The following is a 19,542-nucleotide window of genomic DNA, read 5'->3' as shown; positions in this document are numbered from 1 at the left end:
GTAAGCATTTTGTGAATATATGCTACATATGTACGTAAGCAATCGGTGAACTTTGAAGCTTATAGCTGTTAAAATGGGGTAGAAATTGCGAAAAGTTTCTTATCTGAACAATCGGTTGTATGAGATATATACTATATACACAACCGATCTCTATGATTTTTTCAGGCAACAATATATGCTATATACGTAAGTATTCGGTGAAATTTGAAGCTTCTAGCTGTTAAAATGGGGCTAAAATTTGCGAAAAAATATATATATATATATACTATATACTATATATACCACCATATATATACTATATATACCACCGATCTTAATGTTTTTTTTAGACAACAATATATGCTATATACGTAAGCATTCATTGAAATTTGAAGCCTCTAGCTCTTAAAATAGGGCAGTAATTACGAAAAGTTCCTTATCTGAACAATCGGTTGTGGGGGATATATACTATATATAAGACCGATCTCATCAATTTTTTCAGGCAACAATACGTGCAATATACGAAAGTATATGGTGAAGTTTGAAGCTTCAATCTGTTAAATTGGGTAAGTTATTACAAAAATCCTCTTTTTCTGAAAAATCGGTTGTATGGAGGATATATGCTATAGTGGTCCGATCCGGTCGGTTCCGACAAATGTCTAATCGGACACACAAATACACCCGCTCACCAAATTTTATCAAGATATCTCAAAAATTGAGGGACTAGTTTGCATACAAACAGACAGACGGACAGACATCAACTCAGCTCTTCAACCTGATTATTTCGGTATACTTAATGGTGGGTCTATCTATTTTCCTTTAAGGACTTACAATTTTCGGTCTCGTGACGAAATAATATACCATTTCGTTTTCATGAAAGGTATAAAAATAGGTAGGTTCTTTGTGTGAGGATGCAAAGCTTCGCGTTTTTTGTGGTCTGCATGTAAAAACTATGACTACGAATCACGTATTTCAAAAATATATGACGTAAACGTAACTATTTGATGAAATTTGATGAATTTTGAAGCTTCTAGCCGTAAAAAAGGGGCAAAAATGACAGTTTATATGAAGTATATAATATATATACCACCGATCTCTATGATTTTTTCAGACAATAATATATGATATATACGTAAACATTTGGTGAAATTTGAAGCTTATAGCTGTTAAAATGGGGCGAAATCGCAAAAAAAAATATATATACTATATATATATACTATATATACTATCATATATATATTATATATATCACGGAACTCTATGATTTTTTGACACAACAATGCATACTATATATGTGAGCAATCGGTGAAATTTGAAGATTATAGCTGTTAAAATGGGGTAGAAATTGCGAAAAGTTTCTTATCTGAACAATCGGTTGTATGAGATATATACTATATATACAACGGATCTCTATGATTTTTTCAGACAACAATATATGCTATATACGTAAGCAATCGGTGAAATTTGAAGCTTATAGCTGTTAAAATGGGGTAGAAATTAAGAAAAGTTTCTTATCTGAACAATCGGTTGTATATACTATATATACAACCGATCTCTATGATTTTTTCAGACAACAGTATATGCTACATACGTAAGCAATCGGTGAAATTTGAAGCTTATAGCTGTTAAAATGGGGTAGAAATTGCGAAAAGTTTCTTATCTGAACAATCGGTTGTGTGAGATATATACTATATATACAACCGATCTCTATGATTTTTTCAGACAACAATATATGCTATATACGTAAGCAATCGGTGAAATTTGAAGCTTATAGCTGTTAAAATGGGGTAGAAATTGCGAAAAGTTTCTTATCTGAACAATCGGTTGTATGAGATATATACTATATATACAACCGATCTCTATGATTTTTTCAGACAACAATACATGCTATATACGTAAGCAATCGGTGAAATTTGAAGCTTAGAGCTGTTAAAATGGGGTAGAAATTGCGAAAAGTTTCTTATCTGAACAACCTGTTGTATGAGATATATACTATATATACAACGGATCTCTATGATTTTTTCAGACAACAATATATGCTATATACGTAAGCATTCGGTGAAATTTGAAGCTTATAGCTGTTAAAATGGGATAGAAATTGCGAAAAGTTTCTTATCTGAACAATCGGTTGTATGAGATATATACTATATATACAACCGATCTCTATGATTTTTTCAGACAACAATATATGCTATATACGTAAGTATTCGGTGAAATTTGAAGCTTCTTGCTGTTAAAATGGGGCTAAAATTTTCGAAAATATATATATATATATATGCTATATATATATAATATATATACCACCAAATATATACTATATAATTTTTTTTAAGAATTCATGAGCTTAACACCGGCTTATAATAATTGAATTGCAATTATTATGTTTTTTCTAAGAGAAACTGAAAAGAAAGAAACATTTACTGGCATATTACGATGGACCATTTCGAAAACCGCCAACGTAATCATCATCAATTACACTGTGCTACACTGATTTTGAACTTTAATAGCGACCTAGTGTCCGTTGTAGGTCTTGATGAGTAGATCAAGACGCCGCGTTTCAAAATTTTCTAACACCCCGAAATTTTCAAGTTATTGTTGAAAAACTGTTTTTCTTGTACCTCGCGCATTCAAAAATTCGTTACTCCGTCCTTTTTCCATCAATTTTTGGTTACTTAACAGTTTTGGAAAGCTGAAAGGTAGGGCTTTAAAAATATATATATCTAAAATTTTCTCGTTTTTTTTTAATTTTTCAAAGTTTGACGGCTTTTTAATGTATCATTCCTGTAATTAATTATTTTTTTTCTTAATAAGGTTGAGAGAACATTCTATTTCGAGTAAAAAAGTACTGGTTGATCAAATTCGGTTGGGAATTGTTGAAATGACAACACTTTTTGTGAACAAGAAAATTCTGCTCTCATCGTAGAATCGATATCGCGCCATATCAGGATTGAATGTATGATTTCAATATATCGTCGCCGTTGTTTTGAGCATTCTCTATGCTCCGTTTAACCTTTTTTTATGATTTAATTATGAAACAAAGATAAACAAAATTATTTACTTTTATCATCAAATCATCTTGTTTGTGGAAATGAGATTCACAGTTATTTAATTGCTCTCCGAGACATTTGCCTCTTTGCCTCTGTAAGATAAATAACAAGACGAAAGACTGTCATTTTGGTAGAATCAAATCAGTCAGTGGTTGTACGTGTTGCTACAAGGTACTTTTTTAAAAATGTGTGATAAGCGTAATAAGTTTTGTTACATCTGCGGGTTATTCGTTGATACGAAACATCGTATACAATTAAAAACCAATGCAGCTCTCACAGAAGCTTTCACATCTATCTTTAATCGCGTGTATAGTGAAAATGTTTGGTATGAACCAGAGTATGCTTGTGTGAAGTGCTGCAGCGCACTCAAAAAATGGAAAACTGGGAAATGCAACAAACAACCTTTACCATTCTCAACTCCAATGATATGTCATCGTCAACTTTTCCATAAGCCAGAAGATTGCTACTTCTGCAAAACAAATACTGTTGGTCATCACTACAAAACCCGTGGCCGTATACAATATGCTAATGAGTTAACTGTATCTCATCCAATCAAGGGAGAAATATCGACTGTTCGTGATGCAATTTCCGAACTGCAAAATTCATTAGAAGCTGATGATGAAGAAAACTCTGACGGCCTAGACAACGACACAAAGTCCATTTTCTGCATTCACATTTGGATTTCTTCCCTGAAAATCTTGGACAATTCAGTGACGAACAGGGAGAACGGTTCCATCAGGAACTATTAGAGATCGAATAACGCTTTGTCGGAAAAAGTCAGATCAGAATGCTGGCAAATTATTGCTGGCTCCAAAACGCGATACTGGCGATGTGGCTTATAAACGTAGAAGACCTAGCAAACATTTTTAACAGCTATCGAAATTCGAAGTTTTTTTTTGTATTAAGTACATAATATAAAACAAAATTTTATGTAAATATATTTGCAACTATTTATTTCTTTATTTTTTCTCTCCAACATAGGAGCGAAATAAAATTACTCGAGAGATGATATATGCAGATAAATAAAAAATATCGAAATTGTTTAAATAATTAAAGTCAATAATTGAAATTTTGTTATAACAAAAAATAATGAGTGGAATAAAAGAACGATAAGAATGTTCAATACGATGGCAGCGATATACTGAAATTATACATTCGATCCTGACAATGCGCGATATCGATTCTACGATGAGAGCAAAATTTTCTTGTTCACAAAAAGTGTTGTCATTTCAACAATTCTCAACCGAATTTGATCAACCAGTACTTTTTTTACTCGGAATATATTGTTCTCTCAACCTCTTTAAGAAAATAAAATTCATTACAGAAATGATACATTAAAAAGCTGTCAAACTTTGAAAATTAAAAAAAAAACGAGAAAATTTTAGATAACTTTCAAAAAATCTCAAAAATTGGTATAAAAAGTGTAGAGAAATATATATATTTTTAAATCCCTATCTTTCAGCTTTCCAAAACTGTTAAGCAATCAAAAATTGATGGAAAAATGACGGCGTAACGAATTTTTGAATGCGCGAGGTACAAGAAAAACAGTTTTTCAACAATAACTTGAAAATTTCGGGGTGTTAGAAAATTTTGAAACACAGCATCTTGATATACTCATCAATACCTACAACGGACACTAGGTCGCTACGAAAGTTCCTGAGATATTTTTTTTTTGTAGCACTGTGTTATTATAAGCCGGTGTTAAGCTCATGAATTCTTAAATATAAGTATAAACTGAACACACCATTAAACAAACATACATAAATATGTACAACTGAGCCCGAATTGACAAAGCTTCTCATTCGCAACGAAGAAGAACTTTAAAAAAACAAATCTACATGGCACACAAATCAATATAGAGACAGAATGTCTCAATTGTGTTGTTAGTGTAGAAATGAGAAAACCTGAATAAAGCATGAAAACAAATACCAGCAGGATGGCCTAGTTGTTAAAGGCTACTGCAGTTTCACCATGTGATTCACGGTTCGAATCCCGGTGAAACCTTTGATAACATTACAAAATTGCCTGATGATGATTACGTTGGCGGTTTTCGAAATGGTCCATCGCAATATGCCAGTAAATGTTTCTTTCTTTTCAGTTTCTCTTAGAAAAAACATAATAATTGAAATTCAATTATTATAAGCCGGTGTTAAGCTCATGAATTTTTAAATATAAGTATAAACTGAACATACCATTAAACAAACATTCTTAAATTTTTTTGCTTGGCTAGCTGGACCCTCCGCTTTTGATGTTTTAACAAAAAACACTAAAACTTGTCAGAAAACGAATCGTTTTTGGAGCTATTGAGCCCATAAATAGCACAAAATTCTGCACCTATCCCGTGTCGATTTTGCTGTCTGGGGTTGTATTCCCCCGCTCCCCCCTTGCCTACCTTTCTTTTTTTTTGGACAGGCCGTAGCTTATATTGGAGCACATAAATAGCACATAATTCCCACATTTAATTTTTTTTGTTTGACCTAGTGCTTATGTGGGGGGGGGGGGGGGGGGGGGCGGTCTAGCTGGACGTCCAGCTGGACCCCCCACTTTTGAAGTTTTAAGAAAATCATTAAAAGTTGTCAAAAAACCGAATTCTTTTTGGCACTATTGAGCACATAATTCCCACAATTAAATTTTTTTGTTTGGCCTAGTGCTTATGAGGGGGGGTCTAGCTAGACGTCCAACTGGACCCCCACTTTTGATGTTTTAAACAAAAAACATTAAAAGTTGTAAAAAAACGAATCGTTTTTGGAACTGTTGAGTCCATAAAAACCGTAGACCGTAGCTTATGTTGGAGAACATAAATAGCACATAATTCCCACAGCTTGACGGACCTGTATTTTCTGTCTCAAGTTCCATAAAGACTAAAGAAAATAATAGACTGAGCCCTAAACACTTAAACTGTATTTTATTTTTAAAATATTACTTTAACCGCAATAAGTAAAGTCTTCACATATGATAATTTTTTGTTAGCTGAACGGATATTTTATTATTTTGGGCAAGTCTAAAAAACCGATTTATCCGGGTTTCCCCGGGTTTGAGAACTTAAATAATATTTTTGGAATAATCGGAAAACCGGTTTTTGAAAAAAGCCGAATAATCGAACACCCTATTTACACACTATGGTATAAGTGTACGAGGTAAATTCTCTCTTTGACGTAGGTAGCCATCATATTAATATTAAATTAAATCTTAAATTGGCGTTCGTGGCAGAACAAAATAATTACAAACAGGCCTTCAGCTTACTTCACTTTACTGTCCTTAAGCTCGACGACCAAATCGAAGACGGGTAGCATACAAAATTTCCAAATGATTATGATTATGAAAATGTTATTGTCTATCGCTGTGTACGGACGTGTTTCACTAGAGCTCTGTGTTTTTCGTTTTACGATATTTTACGATATTTTTCTATTTGTGTAATACAAATGTATTTTGTGCTAAACAAATATTAACAAATATAATCAAATATTAACAATTTGTGCAAAGCAGATTTTAAATCAATTCCGTGCAATTCATTATATATAAACAATATAAATTAAAAAGCAGTGCAGGTGTATGTTGATTTGAGCTGTTGACAGTTGTCTGCTTCGCATATCATTTGCCTTGTCTACACGTTGTTTTTGTCTTCATAGCTGTTTTACACAAACAATATGCCCTGTTTCTGTGGACACAGAGTTGAACGCGCTCAAAGCAGTGTGCAGTGTGAAAAATGTAAAAAAGTTTATCACCTGCAGTGTGTTGTTGGTACCTTAGCTGCCGATTTGGATCATTTTAAAAATTCGGATGAGATGTATATTTGTGGCGATTGTGCTGTTGATGACAATGCTATTGCTGTACAAAAACAACAGCAACAACATGTAAATGATAATTATCTAAATTTTATGTTATCGTCTATTCTTGCCGAAGTGAAAAGTTTGCGAGCACAGCAAGCAAGCGCGGTTGCCGGTATACACTCTCTGCAAGCGGACAAAAACCGGTTATTGGGCGAATTGGAAATTTTACGTTCTGAGCTCAGTAATTTACATAAGCTCTATGATGAAGCGGTGGGTGGCGTACTGCGGGGTAGTGCTGGCAAAAAAAAGAAACGAAACAAAGACAAAGGCACAATCATGGGTAACAATTCTGCCGACGCTAACATTGAAAAGAGTTCTGGCCCCGTTTTTGCTGCTAATGTCCAAAGCAATTTCAATGTTGCTGTTAGCTCTGCCGAAGTGCCTTGCGCTACTAACACTGCTAATGCCGGCGCTAACATTTCTATGAACACTGCCTCTTCTCATGCTGTTAATAACCAAAATATTGTAGATGATAGCAACACTGCGCGTACTTTAAATGGTAATGACGCTGTATCGAATGACGATAACATTGTTGATGTTGCTGGAAATTTGGGTGACACTAATTTAGATCCGGCTGGTCCTAGGTTGGTTACTGCCGTGCCACCCCGACGGGCAATTTTCGTATCAAGATTGCATCCATCTCTGACGGAGTCTGATGTCGTTAATTATATCTTAGCTAAGATTAATAGTACAGGTTCTATTAACATTAGTGCACATAAATTTGTTTTTAAGTATGTGAGGGATTTTTCTTCATTTAAAATATCAGTTCCAGATGTATATTTTGATATGGTTCTTGATAAATCTTTTTGGCCTATACATTCGGTGGTACATTTGTACACCACAAAGTCGAATGTTGAGCCTCGCGCACGTATAGTTTCAAAAAACTTGATTACCAGCCCTGCAAATACGATTCAAAAGTAACTATTCACTATCAGAATGTTCGTGGTTTACGTTCTAAATTAAATGCATTTTACCTTAACAGTTTTACTTTTACTGCGGAAGTGATTGCTTTCACAGAGACTTGGCTAAAACCTGATAATTTAAATTCGGAGTTATTTTCAAATGACTACGTTGTTTTTCGGTGTGATCGTCAATCGAGAGCAGGCGGTGTCCTGATAGCTGTATTGTCCAGTATTTCTACTGAATTGTTGAGCTTTGAGGACGCGCTTGACATTGAATTCATAGCTGTAAAGCTCTTTTTCCCGAATTTTTTCTTATATATTTCTTGTTCCTACATACCGCCTCGGTCAGATATGTACGTTTATGATTGCCATAAAGCAGTTATCCACAGCCTACATTCTCGTTTGCGTGATAACGATCGCCTAGTGGTTCTTGGGGACTTTAATTTACCATACGTTAGTTGGATTGGCAACGATGATTCAAACTTTTTGACTCCTGTTACTCAGCATGATTTCATTGGTTCGCTTATGGAATTGCCGCTAGTTCAGATTAATAACGTGGTGAACTCTAAAAATAAGTTGTTAGATTTAGTTTTTGGTGATAGTTCAATAGGTACTGGTCTCAGTCGAATCCCTGCCTTATCCCTGCCTGAAGATCCCTTGCACCCTACACTTGAGGTTACACTGGACAATCTACTGCCTACGATTAATTTCATGGAAGTGTTATGTCGTTCTCGTTCGAGATGTTTTAAAAAGGCTAACTTTGATTTGCTTAATCAACTGTTAGCTTCCCACGATTGGTCTGACCTTTATGCTTGTACTGATGTTGAGACTGCCACGTCTATTTTTTATAGTTACCTTAGTGACTTTATTAATCGTTGCGTTCCGGTTCATTTTGTTAATGCTAAGAGTAGTAAACCACCTTGGTTCTCGAGGCAACTTGCTAACCTGAACAATATTAAATCGAGGCTCTATAAGCGTTTTAAAAGATCTGGTTCTTCTGAAGATTTTTCTAAATATTTAGTTGCCCGTTCCAATTTCCAACGCCTGAATCAAAACTGCTACAAGTCGTATTTAACAAGATGCAAAATTGAGTTTTTTAAAAATCCTAAAAATTTTACGGGTTTGTTAATTCAAAGCGCAGATCTTCGGGATTTCCATCATCTTTGTCTTTGGGTGGCGAGAATGCTAGCCTTGACCATGATATTGCCGACTTATTCGCAGACTTTTTCAAATCGACCTATTCGTCAACCTGTACCCAAACCGGTAGTTATCCGTTCGAGATAGTTAGTTCTAACTGTATTCTCAATCCAGTCATTGATAGTGCCACTGTACTTCAGAGTTTTTTAGCTCTGAAACCGATTTTTTCTCCAGGGCCCGATGGTATTCCTGGCTGTATGCTTAAGTTCTGTGCTGTGAACTTAACAGAACCGATCGTAAAATTGTTCAATTTATCTTTGCAATCAGCGTCATTTCCATCAATTTGGAAACAGTCGTTTATCATACCTCTGCACAAGAAGGGTAGTAGATCTAATATTGAGAATTATAGGGGAATTGCTAAGCTTTCAGCTATTCCTAAAACCTTTGAACAAATAATTACCTGTCAGCTTCAACATTCGTGTACTTCCATATTGTCACCCTTTCAGCATGGATTTGTGAGATGTAGGTCAACCACCACAAACCTACTTGAGTTTACCTCTTTAGTTCGGGATGGTTTTTTGGCTTGCAAGCAAACTGATGTGATTTATACGGATTTTAGTAAAGCTTTTGATTCAGTGAATCACGAACTTCTGATTCTGAAGCTTGATTTACTGGGCTTTCCGAAGAGTCTGACTTCATGGCTCTCAAGCTATCTTTCTAATAGAACCCAAAAGGTGCTTTATAAAAATATTATTTCAAAATCAATTCATGTTACCTCTGGTGTACCTCAGGGCAGTCATTTAGGCCCATTGCTTTTTACTCTTTTTATAAATGATCTGCCACAGATTTTGAATCATTCACGAGCTCTAATGTATGCCGATGATGTAAAAATTTGCTATACATGCTTGCCTTCGGAGTTAACTCGCTCAAATCTACTTCAGGTTGATTTGGACTCATTTCAACGCTGGTGTACAATTAATGCATTAGTTCTAAACTGTTCCAAATGTAAGTTCATGACATTTCATCGCGTGAAGCCTGTCCTGTCGTCTTATGCACTTTATGGCACTCTTATGGAGCGTATATCTTCGATTAACGATTTAGGGGTTCTGTTTGACTCGAAACTGAGCTTCAACTCACATATTTCAGCTATTACTAATAAAGCAATGGGTACCCTTGGTTTTGTGAAACGCTGGGCTAAGGAGTTCAAGGATCCGTATCTGACCAAAGTCCTCTACACTTCGCTGGTCCGCCCAATACTTGAGTATTGCTCGTGTGTTTGGTGTCCATTATATATTTCTCATATAAAGCGTATTGAGTCTGTGCAGAAACAATTTTTAATTTTTGCTCTACGGGCCTTTAACTGGGACTCAAATCTTCATCTTCCGTCTTATAGAAGTAGACTTCTTCTCATTAATTTGCCAACTCTGGAAAATCGTAGAATATTACTCGGGGTAATGTTCCTGCATAAGCTAATTCTAGGTGAGGTTGACTCCTCTGAGCTGCTAAGTCGATTGAGCTTTGCAGTTCCTGCTAGGACGTCCAGACACTACGTGCCCTTCCATTTACCCCTGTGTCGTAGAAATTTTGACAAAAATGATCCTATACGTGTTTGGTGCTCGTACTATAACGACTTGTATAATTGCATTAGTATCGAATGTTCGTTTGTTGCCTTACGCAATGGTATACTTTTCAGTCTCAACTGATATCTTAAAGTTTATTTGTTTAATTTGTAATGATAGTTTAATTTTAGTTCTTGTTCAATGTTAAAATAAATTGTAAATTTTTAATTTATTCCATTTTTAATTCTATACTTGTATATATTTTTACGCTATCTTTTTTTTATTTTACTTTCCTTTGTATTTTGTTAGTCGACCACTCTTGTTAGTTGACTTTAAATAATTAAATAATTAATTAAAAAAAAAAAAAATTTTATCTTAAAATTCTTATACCATGCTACACATAGTATAAGTCACACGGACATGGTTCTGGCCATTGTGGGTTCCAACAAGTGAAAAATCTTTCCATTTCTACATAACGTCCCCACCTGAAAAAAAAGTTTACAGGAGAACGGCTGTCTCGAATGACCAAAGAATGGAAGAAAGGTTTTTTTGTTTGCTCGCGGTAAATAAATAGAATTACCATGAATTGCCCATTTGTGTTTCAAACCAACTTTTCTGTTGAATATGTCTAAAGAAAATCAGACTGCATATTAATTTTCATTTTTAAAATCTAGTTATTTGAGAAAATATGAGTAGCCAGTTAATAGCCCAGTCAATTTAGACATAAATGTGATAAAATAACATAAATTACGACAAAGCCAAATTTTGGTGAGGACCTTTAGTTTACCATAAAATATAAAAATCCCTACCTATGCCATTTGAGCTAAACAAAATTATTTAAGGTTTTTCTCAAAAGCGGCAAGTACTATCAAAAAATAACTCAGACCAAAGTTGTAGATCTCGAAATTCTCTACAAAAGTAATCCTCATAAGTATCACCGTACTTGAGATATCGCAATTTTAAGTCACATTGTATATCATATTTACACATTTCCACACCACCTTGAGGTAGTGTAGCCGGCTCGTTTTTTTACGTGGTTTCTCCAGTAGGCCGTTCTGTTAGAGTGAATATGTTTTATTATAAGCGTCTGCTATTTTAAAGTTTTTGAAGAAAACTAACATAAATATAGTTTAAAAGAAGTAAGGAAGTCTAAGTTCGGGTGAAACCAAACATAACATACCCATCTGTACACCTGAAATGCTGTTGTTGTTTGTTTTGTGTGCTTAATAGTGTTACAAGGCTGCGCAATAATATATATACATATGGTTCATACTGAACAAATTTTCGTTTAAAAGAAGCAAAATGGATACAGAGGCTAACACCTCTGACCAATGACCTTGAGCGGGTAATAATGCAGTTTTCCTTCAGATATGGGGATTTCCCTACTGTTTATTTTAAAATAAAGATATAAAAGAACAATAAACATAGATACACAAGTGCCATTGTACTAAAAAGCGTTATTACAAACAAAAGGGCAGGGTTATTAACGAAATTTTCCAACTTTTACTAGAAATAGCTTATTACCTGCATCTACGCACTTTTGGAAAATCTTGTATATAAAAGAAGGCGATTGAACCGATTTAGTCCATTTTTACTGAAAATATTTCCTGATAAAAGGCATACATGTGCACCAAATTTTTCGTCGAGTTATGGCTCGAGAAACGTTGGAAAATGCGTTGTAAGAAAGAGGCAGTGCCACGCCCATTTTTCAAGATTTGAATTTTTCCCCATTTCTTCTTATAATGACATAAAATACGATAGGTACAAAACTATTTTTCGCTAAGATTATCTTATTATTTTTGCGTACGACCCTTTTTAAAATCATTTCTATAAAAGTGGGCGAGGTCCGTAACCAATCTTATCCATTTTTACTAGAAATATTTCCTGCTGTAAGGAAAATATGTGTACCCTATTTTGTTACGATATGTAAATTTTTCTTGGAGTTATGGCTCCCCAAACATAGAAAATTGCTTAGTCATAAAAGGGTCATAAAAGGCCCATTTTTTAAAATTCGAAGTTTTTCCTATTTATTGTTATAAATCCACTTGGGCAATGAAATGCCGTTGATATCGAACTCTTTTTTGCAAAGATGTAGCTTATTTTATTCGTCCACGACCCTTTTAAAAATCTTTTATATAAAAGTGGGCGAGGCCCTTAACCGATTTGGTTAATTTTTCTTCAAAGCATTCGTTATAGTAAAGGCAACCTCTCTGCCGAATTTTGTTACGATAGGTTTAACGATTTTTTTGATTTATGATTAATAATATTTGTAAAATTGATTTTATCACAATTGGGCAGTGCCACGCCCATTAAAATTTTTTTTTTTTTCAAATTTTTATCAAGGGTCTCAATATCAGTCCACGCGTCAAGTTTCAACATTCTAGGTGTATTATCATGTATCAGGTTTTTTGTGGTTTTTTGTGGTTATCATTCGATTTCGCTCATTTTCAATACCAATCTATTCTGGGTCCAGATAAGGTCGTATACCAAATTTGGTGAAGATATCTCAATATTTACTCATTATATTTATCGTGTTAACGGACAGACGGACGGACGGACATGGCCCAATCAAATTTTTTTTCGACCCTGATGATTTTGGTATATGGAAGTCTATTTCTATCTCGATTGCTTAATACCTGTACAACCAACCGTTATCCAATCAAAGTTATAACACCCTGTGTACAAGTACAGCTGGGTATAAAAACTAAACAACACGCTGTAGCACAGAGGTTTGTGTCCGATATTAGGCACAACTCGTTTTGTAGCAAGTTATTTATTTAACCATCCCTTCTTCAATAATTGCCGTTAGATGGGTCTCTATCCGCGCCTAGCGCAATCAAGTGAAGCTAATATAAGCGTGTTGAAAAGTGTAATGTTTCTACACTTCAAATTAAAGATTCTATTTTGAAATTAGCTAAGGATAGTTCTGATGATTTTTCAAAAGCTGGCATTGGACGTATTGATTTTGAATATGATTTAGTAGCTACTAATGCTTAATACCATGACAGTTGTTACAAGTCTTTCCTGAGACTTAACAAAATCAGTAAAATTGGGAGTGTACCAATCAATCCTTTGATTAGGTTAGGTGGAACTGGCCGGTCCGTGAGGAACTCACTTAGACTGAATGAGTCCCTATTGTTACCAGAATTTTATTTAAAGACCAAACCCTATCAAACACCAGGGGCCGAATCGTAACATACGATCCGTGATTGAATGCGGTTTTTTTAACACAATAGCTCCGAAATGGTGTATCGAATTATTGAAATATATGAACTAGGGACAACGTGCACTCACTAGATACATAACATATTATTATTTTTTTAAATAGTTGGATAGCATAATTTTTATCGCTTGAGTGAAAGTAGTTTTCGATCCGAGATCTTATGTTACGATTCCATAGCATGGCCTATGCTATAAAATAACTCCGTCCTCTTAGGAAATACTAGAAGCCTTCTAGGACGTATGCCACTTGCTGCTTCTAGATCTGACAGAAGTATCAGTCCTAATAGCTGGAGTCTTAGAATGGCAAGCGTAGGGCACGAGCACAAAACGTGCTCGATTGTTTCCTCCTCCAACCCGCACTTCCTACATCTGCTATCACTGGCCAAGCTTAATTTAAAAGCATGTGACGTCAGAAGGCAGTGTCCAGTAGAGAATACCCGTCATGAGTCTACAGTCCTCTCTTTTAAATGATAGAAAAAACATTGTTAGTCTAAGGTTGTAAGACCTACACATAATCTTCGACACTTTACAGTCCCGATCTTGGACCCATGCCTTTCCCGCTTGGTCGATCATATGCACCTCTCGCTCAATCTGACTGGGACGTCTACGCAGCAAGCTTCAAGGGATGCACCCTTTTTAGCTAGTTCATCCGCTTTTAATTCCCATCTATGCCCTGGGACCCAGTATAGTTGTATGATTTTCCCCTTCCCGATTCTTTCCAGGGATTTCTTACACTCTAACACACTTTTAGATGATGTGCTATGCGAGATTATTGCCTTAATTGCTGGTTGGCTGTCAATATAAAAGTTAACACGGCTGTAGTTTAAGCCATTCTTTCCCAGTGATTCTACTGCTTTGGTTACGGCTAATACTTCCGCTTGGAAAACGCCACAACGAAAATCTGGCAGCTTGTATGATCTGCTTATTTCCGGATCAGCACAGTATAGTATACCCGCAGGCCCGACTCCTTCCACTACTTTGGAACCATCTGTGTATACATGTATCGCCTCGTCCGCCATTTAAGCACCCTTGCGCCAACCATCCACCTCTATTGTGGCTTTAAGAGCAGCCTCGAAGCGCAGATAGGGAATCAGGTAGTCTTCTCGTCCTGTAATTAATGACGCTATACTCCTATGACCGTATGGTCTACGCCTAAGCTGTCCCGAGGCACTGAGCCTCGTTGCAGCTGTTAACGTTATGTTATCTGTATGTTCAATGTATGTGGAGACCCCTCCCTTGCTGGCTATCTGCAAATTGGTTTGCTGAATGTAACAAAATAGAGATTGGGCTCTCTCATTCGTATCTCCTCCTCCCCCACGCATTGTGGTCCGCATTTGCATCCGCGTGTCCCCCGCCCTTTGCGCTCTTCGTCCTGTGCTAGCCTCTTGCAGTACATCGGTGGAAAATCCGCAATGTGGACCATGTAGCAGGATGCCAGGATAAACGCCTGTTTATTCTTCTGCTTAATGGCCACCACTGCGAGGTCCTAAGTAGTGTAATTAGGCAGCGGGTATGAATGCAGCTGTTTCCTTACCATGACTGTAGCTCGCACCCTTTTTCCCGAGCGCTGAGGCCAGAACCCTTTCCTTGCGATGAGAGATACGGCTCCTGGATCACCGCTACGTCAAACAAACACTCCTCAAGGGTTACGAGGAGTTCGCTCGACACCACTTTACTGTGTTGGAGGTTTATCTGAAAGACTCGCAGCACCATTGGACTGTTTAACCCCCCCCCCCCCCCACGACTTCTTGCAAACTACGATTTTTATTCTCAGGACTTCTCTTACCGGGTCCTAAAGTGCTGGATGTTCCTCTGTGTGACTCGCAGCACCATTTCGTTGTTAGTCCTCTTCTAACACCTTCGTTGTGCCATTCGCCTCCTCCACCTGTCCCCTTTCTCTAAGGCCTTTGAGGTCCTTTTCGACTTCGCCAACTTCTAGCGTTAGTATTGTCATCCTCGGGACTTCCTTTCCAGAGTCGCATTCTAATTTTGCCTGCACCGCAGGAAATTTCACCAAGCTACGTATACAATATATCCTCTGCCTGCTTATTTATGTGGAATATGTAGAACAGACCTTCCTCCGTAGGCCGAGATGCAGTAACTACATTCCAATCCTGTTTCAGTATATACAGATTCTGATTCTGCAGAAGTCGCAGCGTATCCTTCAACTTCATCACGCATGGTATCCATACTTTAACTTTTGGTACCGTGGAGACTAGTGCTGGATAAAGCACCACCTCAAACCGCGCGTTCGTGCCTTGCCTTTGGAGGCTTGGAACCACTTAATCCAGCCACCGCAAGCTCGCGATGTTGTTGCACGCTTTTATCTTCACACCATTATACCACCCCCTCCCTCCGAATCCAAGGTTGGACGGGGCTTACTTGGTTGTTCCCGCATCATCTTAAGCATTAAGCTAATAAGCTCCCTTTCTACAGATCTCCACCTTTCAGTAGTCATCTGTCCAAAAGGATTGCTACGATCAACCAGTGCCAAAGACAGTTACTGTTTTGCCACATCACTCATCTTCTCGGGAAAAGCCGGAGTCTTGGTGTTATCTCCCTTTGGCACCTCCTAGAAAGCCGGAGTCTTCGCGTTACCTCCCGTGAACTGCTTTCGATCTACTTCTACCCTTTTCATGAGCCCATTCCAAGCACTCCATCTTCACATCTGTTTGTTCGACCACTGCTCCCAAGCGTTGGACAATTCTTAGTGCTGCACGGCACTGCGATAGAGCTCTCTTACTCCTTCTGCTCCGTACCCTTCTCCACTCTAGTTCTCCGTTTTCAGTTGTATGCTTTTCCAACATGGAGTTCATTGGATCAGCACTACTCTCGCTCCCCGAGTCCGACGCATCGCTAAATGCGTTCTTGGCTTGCGACTCAGTTCTACCCTTATCATCGTCCTTATTAAAATTAGATATTCAGTCGTTCATCTTGGTCGTACGACCACCTGCCCGACAAGGCGTGCCAAGCAGTCCAGTATTAAATACGGGGAAAGAACCGTCCGTGTCCCATATTGTGGTAAGGCCATCAATATTTCCCGAGGCGGCCCGGTATCGGGAAGGCTCCGTTGGAATACAGCTGAATATATCCCCGTCTGCAAATCGTCCAATAGGCATGGGCCGTATAACACCCTGGCCTGGGTGGTTGGCATATATGGTATTTTGTTTAATTGTGCCCAACTTGATGGACTCTGTTCAATTGGAATGGGAGCAGCTCCTGGATACAACCGTGCACGTTTGTAAATACTTAGATCTGAAGGACAGATGATGAAAACAGTTTCCTTATTTTTGGAAAGGCGAGATACATTTTTTAATAAAAAACTCGTTCTTCTCTAGCTGGCATTTTGAAGAAAAACGAACTACTTTGCTGTCCTCGCTATTTTAACACGCCCCGCAGTCTTCATACCTTTTGCTGCTTTTCATATCTTTACCTTCTATGATCTAAATGGAGTTGTAAGAGGATTCACGGCACAGATAACCACTTTACGTCAAAACTGTTTTCAATTCAACAATAAAATATATAGACAAACAAAACGGTCTTGGAATGGGAAGGCCCACATCAGCCATTCTTATGGAACTGCTCATGAAAAATGTGGAAGAAAAGTTCATACAGGAACTGAAGTCCAAATTAGGCGTGTTATGTTATGCTAGATACATGGATAACATAATATGCGTTTTAACTACTAATAATGAGTAGCTTGTACTGGAGTACCTCATCAAGCAGCACTAGAATATAAAATTCACAATGGAAACTGAAAAAGACGAAGGAATAAACTATCTAGACCTCACAATAAATATTGATAATGCTGCCAAAAGATTTAACTAGGCATACACCGATACAATAATATATAATACCTCAAATAACCCCCAATAGCATAAAAATGCAGCATTTATGCATTTGGTACATAGCCTTGAAAGAACACCTCTTACACAAGAAGCATATAAGAGAGAGCTTGCAGTAATATATAACTTTGCTGCAAACAACGGATATAAAAAAGCACTAATATATATCCTCAGAAGGCCCTCACTAGGATAGGCACCTTGTCGTTGGTGTGAGGGCTTAGCCGATCTCCATAGCGCCCGACTATGAGGCGGAGCTGTTTAGGACTGGCATCTACGCCGTTTCGTCTCATAGGATGGCGGCGGGATGTTGGTGACCAAGAACTGCCAACCCTCTAATCCAGGGTGTTATGCGGACCGTGCCTATTGGACGATTTGCAGACAGGGAATAAATTCGGCTGTATTCGAACGGAGCCTTCCCGATACCGGGCCTCTCGGGAAGTATTGATGGCCTTACCACTGTAAGGGGCGCTGATGTGGCTGACGGTTCTTTCCCCGTATAAAATACTTGACCGCTGAGTCCGCCTTGTTGGGAAGATGGTAGTACGACCACGATGAACGACTCATTACCAATTGTAATAAGCAGGATGATAAGAGGAGGACTGAGTCGCAAGCCATGAACGCATTTAGCGATGCGTCGGACTCGGGGGGCGAGAGTTGTGCTGACTCAATGAATTCCGTGTTGGAAAAGCACACAAATGAAAACGGTGTAGAAGAGTGGAAAAGGGTACGGAGCAGAGGAAGTAAAAGAGCTCTCTCGCAGTACCGTGCAGCACTAAGAATTGTCCAACGCATGGGAGCAGTGGTCGACCCAAGTAGAAGTAGGTCGAAGGCAGTTCAAAAGGTTTGCTGCTAGAAACCCTCGGTTCTGCAACCAGTACGGGGAGGAAGAAGCGTTGAATAGCAGAATGAAGAGGCAACGTTCGGTGGAAGGCGACAAGCCTGCTTTCAAGAGGCAGAAAGGACCCAGTCCCAGAGCTCCGAGGCAGGGCAGTCGCATAGACAAGACAAGTAGGCCCAAAGCTGTAAGACAGATGGGCCCCAATAGCGAGGTAGCAACCACCTCGAAAGCTGCGAGTCAGAGGGAATTCTAACTATGGAAGTAGGAGATAAGCCAAAGGGAGATAACGCTAAGACTCCGGCTTTCTCGGAGGCGCTAAAGGGAGTTAAAGCTAAGCCTCCGGCTTTCTCTGAGGTGCCAAAAGGAGTTAACAGCAAGACTCCGGCTTTTCCCGAGAAGATGAGTAATGTGGCAAAGCAGTCACTGACTGTGGTGCTGGTTGATCGTAGCAGTCCTTTCGGACAGACGAGTACTGAAAGGTGGAGATCTGTAGAAAGGGAACTTATTAGCTTAATGCTTAAAATAATGCGGGAACAACCAAGTAAGCCCCATCCAACCTTTGATTCGGGGGGATGGTATAATGGTGTGAAGATGATAGCGTGCGACAGCATCGCGAGCTTGCGGTGGATGGAGGAAGTGGTTCCAAACCTCCAAAGGCAAGGAACGAACGCACGGTTTGAGGTGGTGGATAAAGTGCAAATCAGAATCCGAACATACCGACACAGGATTGAAAGGTACTTACTGTATCTCGGCCTACGGAGGAAAGTCAGTTCTACATATTCCAAATAAACAAGCAGGCGGAGGATATATTGTACACGCAGCTTGGAAAAATGTCCTTTGGTACAAGCAAAATTTATGTGCGACTCAGGGAAAGAAGTCCGGAGGATAAACATCCTAACACGCTGGAAGTGGGCGAAGTCGAAAAGGACCTCAAACGCCTAAGTGGAAAAAGACAGGTGGAGGTAGCCGACGTCACCACGAAGGTGTTAGAAGAGGACCAAAAGCCAGATGGTGCTGTGAGTCGCACAGAGGAACCCCCGGCCCAACAGTTACAAGAACACTCGAACACTCTAAACCAAAAGGGCAAGGGGAGGACGACGACGTCACGACGAAATTGCTGGAGGGGGACAAACAGCCAAATGGTGCTGCGAGTCCTACATATAAACCTCCAACACAGTAAAGT

At 38.2% G+C, this 19,542-nt stretch overlaps 2 protein-coding genes across 6 annotated transcripts in view; one reads left to right on the top strand and one right to left on the bottom strand.

Annotated features, from left to right (window-relative positions):
* Positions 1-19,542, bottom strand: part of sns (sticks and stones) — a 1,009,476-nt gene that overhangs the window by 732,594 nt on the left and 257,340 nt on the right. The gene's annotated exons all lie outside the window — the stretch shown is intronic.
* On the top strand, positions 6,376-10,711 carry LOC137244287 (uncharacterized). Its single transcript, XM_067773051.1, has 2 exons — positions 6,376-6,450; positions 6,656-10,711. The coding sequence occupies exon 2, from the start codon at positions 6,674-6,676 to the stop codon at positions 7,775-7,777; it is 1,104 nt and encodes a 367-aa protein (XP_067629152.1). The 5' UTR covers positions 6,376-6,450; positions 6,656-6,673; the 3' UTR covers positions 7,778-10,711.

The sequence above is a fragment of the Eurosta solidaginis genome, chromosome 3 (genome assembly GCF_040869045.1).
Source record: "Eurosta solidaginis isolate ZX-2024a chromosome 3, ASM4086904v1, whole genome shotgun sequence".
In the NCBI taxonomy this organism is placed as follows: Eukaryota; Metazoa; Arthropoda; class Insecta; order Diptera; family Tephritidae; genus Eurosta; species Eurosta solidaginis.
Note: the sequence above shows the minus strand (reverse complement) of the source record. Positions and strands in the feature narration are given on the sequence as shown.

What these genes read in the sequence shown, in the direction of transcription:
- LOC137244287 (XM_067773051.1), top strand. Translation starts at nt 6,674, where the DNA reads ATGCCCTGTTTCTGTGGACACAGAGTTGAACGCGCTCAAAGCAGTGTG.